At 41.0% G+C, this 10,339-nt stretch overlaps 1 protein-coding gene across 1 annotated transcript; it reads left to right on the top strand.

Annotated features, from left to right (window-relative positions):
• The first annotated feature begins 3,005 nt into the window (after positions 1 to 3,005).
• On the top strand, positions 3,006 to 10,335 carry LOC113135159 (testicular acid phosphatase homolog). The gene is made up of 12 exons (XM_026314860.1): positions 3,006 to 3,033; positions 3,333 to 3,467; positions 5,051 to 5,146; positions 5,694 to 5,780; positions 6,831 to 6,986; positions 7,257 to 7,355; positions 8,209 to 8,304; positions 8,739 to 8,871; positions 9,156 to 9,238; positions 9,369 to 9,475; positions 9,757 to 9,938; positions 10,173 to 10,335. Exons 2-12 carry the CDS (start codon positions 3,378 to 3,380, stop codon positions 10,280 to 10,282), a joined length of 1,239 nt encoding a protein of 412 aa, XP_026170645.1. The 5' UTR covers positions 3,006 to 3,033; positions 3,333 to 3,377; the 3' UTR covers positions 10,283 to 10,335.
• The last annotated feature ends 4 nt before the right edge of the window (positions 10,336 to 10,339 follow it).

Raw genomic sequence — 10,339 nt, forward strand, 5'->3', positions numbered from 1 at the left:
CAGAGACAGTTCTCTTGAATAATTTTGTTGAAGGTATTAATGACCATAGCAACATACATAACAAATATATTCTCACTGGCAATTACGCAAAAATAGATGTGACATGTGAGTCTGTGTCCAGTATGATGTAAACTGGAATTCACCCACAGCTGGCTGCTGCTGCTGCTACCATTAGCATTAGCATTGTTCACACATCCCCTCATCTTAGGCCGCTGAACACCAACTAACCCCCCCCCCCCCCAACCTCCACCATGTCTCCATCCTCTCCTCATCGTCCTCCTCCTCCTCCTCCCCGCCTGCATCCTCTCTTTCCTGTGCTCGCTGCGGTGTTGCTATAGCAACGGAGAAATGTGGGAATACCTCCGTCCTTCAGAGCATGGGAGAGAGGGGGGAGTGAGAGAGAGAGAGAGGATGAGAGACAGACAGAGAGTGAAGGGGTAGACACAAGAAGAGACAGGAGGAGAGGAATGGCGGGAAGGAAAGGAAATGTGGAAAAGACTGGTGATTAAAAGACAGGGGAAGGGTGGATGTGAGTCACTGGCTGAACGGACACCATTGCCTGCCATTTAGCTCCAGACAATAAGCATTTGTCCCTCTGCTCTATCCCCATCCCACTCCCTAAAAAGTACCCTCCCATTAATATTCAGTCGCTGTGATGAAGAAGACGCCACTGTTATCTGGCTGGAGGGGTGGGCGCCATGTGGCTGGGGGTGGGTTCGACTGAGATGGCACAGTGTCGCACAGCCATGGCGTAGCTTCACACTGGGCCCTACGCACGCCATTAGTTTGACGATTCATGTGTTCTGGATGTCTCCATTTGTAGTGAGGCTGCAGTTTCCATGACAACGCCTGGACTAAAATAGCACCTCGTCTTCCTCCCTCTCTCTCTCTCTCTTTCCTCTGCTCACAATGCACTCATAACTGTTCCTTCCTGATCTTGGGCCTTGTTTTTTTGGGCTGAGATGTCCCATACTGCTCATCTCCATTCATCATATAGGGTGAAACACATGTAAGCCTCCCTGCCTCCACCATCACCTTCACAAATACACATATATGCCTGTACACGCGCATCACTTCTCCTCCCACCTCTTATCTCCCATTTTCAGTCTCTCGGTTGCCCTGCAACAGATTCTGTCAACATGCATCAACCTCTGCGTTGTCATGACAACGGTCTTGAAAATCACTGCAATTATTTCAACAAAGACAAAAACACTATGGCCACTTGGGGGAGAGGGAGGGAAAAGGATGAAATATATGTTGTGTGTGTGTTTGTGTTTTATTTTTGCGTGAGTGATGCAGAGTTGTGAGTCTGTGCATGCATGTGTTGACCCTTCGGTGAACTGGTGTGTATCAACGGCAGCATTTTCCGCAGCGAATGTGTGAGTGTTGGTGTGTGTGCATGTCTCTTGGACCTGTATAGTAAAACTATATCCTTTTTTTTTCCTTCTGTTCTGTAGATCAGTGCAGGTGGACTCACTGGCCCTTTTGTACAGTTGTATCAAAGCCAACCTATACCAGCTACACTACCACACATGAGCCAAATGCGTGGACGGAGTGTGTGTGGTGGAAAGTAACTAAATACATTTATCAAAGTGCTGCGCTTTGAGGTGCATTATTCATTATTTCCATTCTATTTCCATAATTTACTTCATAGTTACACTGAAGACTGTATAGTGTTGCTACTTTCCAATTTACCATATATTACATTATTGTTCTTCATGATAATATATAAATAATAGTTAATAAAGAAATATATATTTAATATCACAAAGGTATACAGATTTTGGTACTTGTGATACTCCGGTGCAATTTCCTGTTGTTGTTGTCTATCTGTCTCCAACTTTCCCTGCCCGGTGCTCCAGCCCATGCCCATTGGTTCCTACAGATGTGGCTCTAAAAAAAAAAAACAACAAAAAACAAAAAAAACAAAACAAATATGTATCTTTACTTGAACCTATTTACTGTATTAACGCTGATAAATATGGGATGGACTCAAACCACAGTGTGCATGTTTATCAAAATAAAGGAACATGTCATCAGTGCAGCAGCATATCATGTATTTAGGTGAAACACAAACATAACACCAGCCTCATCCTTTTGAGTGATATTTGTTACACGATCATTGGGCATTTTGATATTAACTGGTAACTCATGCTAAAGTGAACACTTCCACTACAGGTTCTGTCTACTAATAGTTGTCTACGTCAATAAGTTATCATTATTATGTACACAAAAAGTTACACTGACAAGCCACACCTGTATTGTAATATACAGTACTGAGTTTTAGGTACATAACAGATCTAGTCTTACACTTAACAAATATAATGTTAATGGTGCATTTTCACACTCACTAATCCCGCTGTATACCACAAAGCTGCTTTGATACTAACAGATACTTACATGTGCGCCAAGTCAGGGAAAACACTCCAGGCCCTGTAATTTTGGGGCCAAACCCGTGGCTGATGACATAGTATGTTATAATGAGTGTTTGTGACCCTGGGCCAGTGTGGAAGTGTGTATGTGTGTGTTTATGCAGTTCGAGATGCCAGATGGGTGTGTCTACACATAACCCATTTCTTTGCCATTTTATTTCTCTAAAGCCAAAGTGTCCTTAAGAATATGTGACTGTGGCTTTAAAGTGGGGGTATCCATATTCTCACAGGCCAAACATGAATCCTTAAGATCAAAAATTGACTCAAATATAGCTGTCACGGTGGGCTGCCATGTCAGCCAAGGCCGAGGATCAGCAGAGACATTGATTTGGACTCCAGTTGACGACAAAGTAGACTGGGACCAGGAATCCCCGGGGGGAGAGAGAGAGAGAGAGAGAGTTAGAGAAAGAGAGAAAGAGAGAGAGAGAGAGAGAAGGAGAGAGAGAGATAGGGTCAGGTACAAGGGCTATAAAAGCACTTTACTGGAACATGCACTTAATGTCAATCTGGGTATGACTGAAGATTTTGGATGCACAGCAGTGCACTCCTGTCTTTGAATCGTTTGACCAGAACAGCAAAATGTTTGAACAAGTTTGCTGAGGTAAGCGCACATGTTCATTTACATGATCTGCTAAATGCTTTTTGACAAGGCATTCTTTTGTTTGTCTACTCTACTGCATATGGCACATTCATAGGTTCTTAATGAATGTTTAAACCAAGATGAGAAATTCTGGACAGTAAAATGATGACCTAACATACATATTTTATATGTTACATAATTGACCTAAAAGGCACATCTTGCAGAACCACTGAATTTATTTAAATACATGTTTTTATTACATTCTGTTCCTTGTGGTCCTTTAGATTTCACATTTCTTGACATATTTTGCCTCATATCAGCTGGGGAGCTCTGTAAAAGGAGAAAAAGCTCGACAACTCAAAAAGATGTGGAAGTTCCAGAAAAGTTTGGGCTGTTTATTGCTCCTCTGTTGCATCTGCTTGACGGAGTGTCGGGTGCTGAGGTTTGTCGTAGCTGTAAGTCTACCCTTTTTTTAAAAAAATTAAATTCCTATATACAAAATTAATAATGATGACATTTTGAACAATGTATTACTTTTTCACATTCAGCTGTGTCACAAGAATCACACAGTTGTAATCGCATGCGAGATGACTATGAAATTACTGACACTTTAGTTTTTGAAAGCTAGTTTAGATCGCATGCGTGTGATGCTGCTGTAAATTGTTGCTGATTACACTGTATTTTCCTGTTCAGCGAGCATTATTGCATTTACACGTTTCTGCCACGAAGGATTACTTTGAGCCTAAACTCCAACAGTGTCAACCATATCTTGCACGTTACAGCTTTATTCATAAACCTCTTTGCATATCTTTCTTTTACACCATACTGCAGTGATAGAATGAAAAAGATGATTGATGAAGGATTTAAGTGAAAATCACAAGAGTATTTTCAGTATCTGAGAAAGATCCGTTTAGGCTCCTTATCTGTACCACACATATTAGACTGGTGTGCTTGTCTCTTACTACTGACTTGCATTATATGTTAATCTGTCATGGATGATACATTAGCTGATATTAGTGCGAACTGTAATTTAATTTACAATACATATAACGGGGTTGGACTTAATACTTAATATCTAGTAGCGGAGTTTTATAGTTGATTAACCCACTTAGTTCTGTACATCACTATATACATATAAATAAGTAATTAATAATCAAATGCAAAAATGTTACAAAAACAGTTTGTATTTTACAGTATTTACAGTTACTTTTAATATGTTAGTACAGTTTCCTGTTGTTCTTTGTGGTTTTTTAATTTGTATTACAGTACCATGTTCCCTTCCTGCTTGGTGCTTACAGCCCCAAGTCCATCCTTTAAAACAAATATTTATTTATTAGTTTTTTTTTTTTGTTTGTTTGGTTTTTTTTTTCCAGAAAGTCCAAAGTGTTAGTTAAAACAGCTGGGCTTTAATGTATATAGTAGGCTGTAGCACCAGGATGGTTAATGTAGAATTTAGGCAAAATAATTGAATTGTATATTAAACTAAATTAAATTCAATCACAGACCTTAAGATATATCTAATTATTCATTAATGGTTCACTATTTAAATCTAATTATAATTCAACTACTTAATTTTATATCACTTGAATAAAGTTCAGTTCATTTTAATGTTGCGTTTCTGTTCTAGTGTCAGAAAGATGTTTGGCATCAAACTAATAATTACATCTAGAAGCAAACCATGACTTTGTTCACTTGACTTTGTGGGTTGTGACACAATCATATGTCTAAATCACTGTAGTGCTGACAGTAGTGAATCAGATGTGTCCATAATACAGTGTAATCAGCTCATGTGTCATGTCACTGTTCACAAAGTGAGTCCTCACGTTAATAATACAAACGTGGCAGCTCCAGCTTCTGTCTTGATGACGTCATCAAATGACTCTTGTGTCTCGAATCCAGACTGAACCGTCCAGGATCACGGGTTTCTATTTCTAGACTTCTGTCTCATGGTGGATTTTTTTCCCCTTAAGTACACATTGTAATGGCTGGCACAGCAACATGGCATTTAAACGTGACATAATCTGTGACAACTTTTAAGGTCTTTCGACATGGTGATCGAACGCCTATTGAGTCCTATCCCAGGGATCCTCATGGGGAGGACGTGTGGGCTCAGGGCTTCGGACAGCTGACTGAGGTATTGTGTTTTAGTCTGTGTGTTTGAGTGAGTGGCAAACTAATTCACCAAATATGAAGAATTTTAGGGTGTGTACAGAAACCAGTGTTTCCCTGCAGGAACCGGGTTGGCACTCTAAACTCTAAACTAGTCCATATAATACTTAGATATAAATTAGACTGATAGAGGGGTACTTACAGAGTAAGTAAAATAAAGACATGCGATTCAGCTCCTTTGTGGCTCTGTGTGCTTTAGACAGATGAACATTTCACCTACTCTATTCCATTATAAATTCAGTTTCTCAAAAACCCGTGATGGAAGAAAAGCTTGTATAGAATTTTAATTAAATTCCTCCTTGCTGTGACATTGTTCTGCTCTCGGCCAATTAGCCACTTTACAGTGAATAAACATATTATTTCTGGTTATCTGAGGCCTTGTAGTAGAGGTGAGATTTGTTATTTTATGTAAATCAGTTTATTCTGACCTTACATCTGCCAAATCATCAGCAAAAAGGTCAGATCCTAGAAAAAACAAAACAAAACTAACAGTTTTGCAATTTTCCTTTCAGCTGGGCATGAAACAACAGTTTGAGCTGGGCAGGTTCCTAAGGAGGCGCTATGGAAACTTTCTCAGAGAAGACTATGACAACAAAGAGGTAGGGCTCTTTCTGTACGCGTACCATATATGTGTATGTCTATTTTTCTTTAGCTCTGGTTAGCCTGTGTCACCTATTGTAATGCCCTCACATGCTCATGTTTCATCATGCTAAATGAAGTTCACGTGTGGCCAGCAACCATCTGTAATGGCTGTATTCACATACTAAGCTAATTAGCATGATTCATATTGGTGATATCACTGCCATGGCCTTGTATTTTGCTGTAAAGTGTGGGCTAATCTTGCCTCTGGGCTCCATGTACAGTTGGCAGCATGAATGTTGGTTCAGTGTGCCCCTGGACTGCATGCTCAGCATACTGTCATTATGGAGATATTATTTCTGCTGTCCCCCCCCCCCCGCCCTTTTTTTTTATAATGACTGTCTTCCTTTTTTCAGTGCTCTCTCTTACCCGCTTCTGTCCTTGCATTCAGTCCTCTTCTCCCTCTCCCTCTCTTAAATAACTCACAATTACCACAAAAATAACAATTCTTTTCAGTACCTGTCATTGATGATTTGTCGCCCAAGTCTCAGTCAACTTGTACCGTACCTTTCTCTGTGCTGCCATGTCTGTTTTAATTTGACAAAAGGAGGGGAAAAATAAGCCCTCTCCGCATCACAGGAACATCCAACCTTATCAGCGTGATTTAGTGTGTGCAAAAACCTGACACAGGGTGACAGAGGGATATAGACGCGCAAAGGCTGATGTCAGAAGAGATCACAGCAAGACGGATCTTTTCCCCCCTCTACTTCTTTCATCTGCTTGGGTCTCTCCCCTCCTTTCTGTGTTAAGGGAATACCTCAGTCAAATTACTCTGTTGATGAATTACTGCTTTACTGCAGCTTTATTAAAGAAAAATAGAAAGTGAATTATTCGGATTTCCACTTTGCAAATTCAGATGCAGTCCTTAGAGTTTCAAAGTGCATTACCTTTTTCTAGAAAAAACTTGGTCTGAGTGTCCCATTTGAAAGAACTGAGTAAGCAGTGGTATCAAGTGTATGTCAAGTCTATTACCAACATATTAATGCCATGTTCCCCCTACAATCCAACAGTTATATGTGAGGAGCACTGACTATGACCGCACGCTGATGAGCGCCCAAGCCTGCCTCGCTGGGATGTTCTCCCCAACCAGACGCCCGCCTCCCATCATGCCCCAGTTACTGTGGCGACCTATTCCAGTGCACACCGTCCCCAGGGCCCATGACAAGGTGGGTTGCTGAGCCACATAAATATTTCCTTTCACACCGCAGCCATACACAGCTGAACAGACACTTGTGCAAGTTCAATGGAGTCTCCCTCTCTCTGTCTCTTCGTGTTGCTGGCTGTGTTCACCTACAGCTGTGAGCTTCATGCCCTGAAATTCCCCACTGTTTTAAAGTGTGAAATGAACGCATAATTGTGCCCTGAAGACTGACAGTGCCTGCAGTAAGTGTGCATTTCTTCCGCTGACGTTGTGCTGTTGTTTTCAATTTCTCAAGCTGTTGAAGTCTCCAGGCAAAGACTGTCCAAGGTTCAGAGCGCTGATGACGGAGACGTTTGAGAGTGAGCCCTACCAGAGGTTCCTCAGGGCTCACCAGGTAAGACAAACCTCATTAAAGATGATAGTCTTCTGAATATACTGTACTGCAACTCACCCTCAGCATCTGTTCTGTGACGTGAACATTCTGCTCACAGCACAGTTTGTTAAACATCACTTTACCATGAGTCATGTGCCTGTTAACCACAGAAATCTTGTTTGTAAGTTTGTTTTTGCATCATCAGTTATATAATAAAAGTTATTGGGAATGAGACTTTTCTTCACCTCAGCTATATCTTTTCTGCCTATTGATGCCTTGATTTGTAAATTAGCAAACACTGTGAAATGCACATTTCTGTAAAACAGTGAAATATATACTTCACGGTTGTCTGTGCCAATGTTATCAGCACCTCCAGTGGACGTGTTAGTTATGCCGTAGACATCATGTCCTCTCAGTGATTTTCTCAGGCACGGTGAGTGCAGTGCCTACAAAAAACTGCACAGTGCAATTTCTCTCACATTCTCAGAGACGCTAATTAACAGTTGGATTGAATTAGATTAAGAATTACAATGAAGAGGTTTTAATTAAACTGAGTCCCATGTGCTGTCTATTAAGGTGTTTGAGATCAGGACAGGACCTCCTGCAGTGAATTTTAACACCCTCTACTGGAGGCACAGTACCTGCAAGTTACATGCACGAACCAAAATGGTGCCATTTTTCACACTCACCTGAGGAGTGAACTTACAACACTAGCCTGCAGCAGTAAATCCTCATAAGATGAGGCAGCTAATTTATGCTATTTTAAAGTTTAAAAACATAAAAAAGGAGGATTTTGTTTAATGAGTGTACATACTTGGAGCTTTATCTTATCACAGCTGAAGGGGTTGTTCATACACTTTTCTGCACCTTGCAGTACTTTGTGGAGGGGCTGTCGAACCACACAGGCTACCCCGTGTCCAAACTGGTTGGCAAAAAAATATGGAGAGTCTACGACACTCTTACCTGTCAGGTAAATTTTCACAAAAGGCCCAAAACCCTACACAAATGAAGCGTGATACCAACACTAGCTGCAAACAGAACAAGGGAAAAGAGAGGAATCTGCTTCCTTCACCACAGAGAGGTCTGTAGAGAGGCGGGGAGGTGGTGGAGGGGAAGTGAAGTGTGGGAACATAATTTTTTATAGATACAGTAAGACATGAATAGGACATCATATTGAAATGATAATTAAAGCTTTAAGAGATGGGTGGATTCTAGGCTAGGTTGAATACACTCATTCAGACCCGTAAAACAAGCATCTGCTATCTTCAGACCAGCTCTAAAAATAACTGGGATAATAGAAATGATGGAATACAACCCATTTAAACACCCTTTGTTGTGAATCATGTGTTGTGTAATGTGATTAGCAGAGTGATGTAGGGTAATGAATGTTATTTTCTATTGCAGAGGATCCATAACTTAACTCTCCCACGCTGGGCCACCCAAGACGTACTGGACACCCTGAAAAGAATCGCGTCATTTGAGGTCATGTACAGCATCCTCAGTCATAAACGAAAAGAGAAGGCCACACTCTCGGGAGGTAGGGGATTCACATTAGAGGCAATTAATTTAAGGCACTGTTGTGACAAAAATGTTATTAGAGTAAAAAAAAAATCTCTGTCTAATACTGTGGCTGCTGGCTGCTGGCTGTGTTTATGAAGTGTAAAGTGCTGGGTCAGGTTTCCCAAGAGGATATTAGCACATATGAGCTAATGGGACAAAGATGATTACAGTGCTAAGACAAGATGCTCAGTAAGGTCAAAAGGACTGTGTTGGTGTCTGGGAAAATTTTCATTTTCACTGTTGACACTGTGAATTCACCAGGAGTTCTTCTGAATGCCATCCTGAGGAATTTCTCCAGAGCTGTAGAGCAGGGGAGCCCTCTAAAATTCATTATGTACTCAGCTGTAAGTTCAGTATTATATACTATATTTATATTACTTTATATATACAGATTTATAATCTGTTGTGCCAGCTGCTGATTCACATTGTATCTCTATACCTCCTTATTTCTGTGATGTTTGTTTGTCATTCCAGCATGACTCTACACTCATCACCCTGCAGGCAGCTCTGGATGTCTACAACAGCCTTCTTCCTCCTTACGCTGCCTGTCAACTCTTTGAGTTCTACCAAGAGTATGATGGGTAATGACTGCCTTCCAACATCACTACATGCACTCGACTCTTTGCATATTTAACTACACTATCTAGGTCAGATTTCCAAAGCATACCACATTTTAAATATCCGCATGCTACTTTTTACTTACACCAAACCAATTAAGCACATTTCTCTTTTCCTTTTTGGAAATCTAGCAAAGTCCCAAGACTCCAGCAAGGGTCAAAATATAACACGATACAAACCCATTTACATAACACTTAGCATAATAATGTGTCATCTTATTATATTCATCTGAATATTTCCCCAGATCCTATTCTGTGGAGCTGTATTACCGCAATGACTCCTGGCGTGACCCTTATCCTAATCCTGTGCCAGGATGCAACGGTTTGAACCGCTGCCCTTTGTCCTTGTTCACTGAGCTGCTGCGGGACGTTGTTGCAGAGGACTGGGAGTTTGAGTGTGGGTTTAGAACAAGGTGGTCAAGCATAGGTGAATGAGCAGTTTTAATATTCTCATGCTTGCACTGACTTTGATTTGCTTCTATTTCAGCGTATGTATTTGGCAGAGTTTAATGCTTCATTGCAATGTGTTTATTCCTGTATTCAATTTGGGTGGGACTTTTCAGCACAGTCGGTCTGGTTTAAAATTATCAAGGCTTTTGAAAATCTTCCAAATGTTTCATATTCACGTGTACCTAAACAGCATCATCATCTTCTCCCACAGGTATCATAACAGCTCTTGCAGTGGCTGTGGGTCTCCTGGCAGTGGCGCTGCTGTTCAGCATAGTAGTGGCAATCCACAGGAGGAGAGCACACTATTCCAGGGAGGTGTAGTGTAGATGACTGCCTCAAGTGCCAAAAATACACAAAGGTGCTTCTCAGCTATTTTAA

This window comes from Mastacembelus armatus, chromosome 19 (genome assembly GCF_900324485.2).
Source record: "Mastacembelus armatus chromosome 19, fMasArm1.2, whole genome shotgun sequence".
NCBI lineage: Eukaryota > Metazoa > Chordata > Actinopteri > Synbranchiformes > Mastacembelidae > Mastacembelus > Mastacembelus armatus.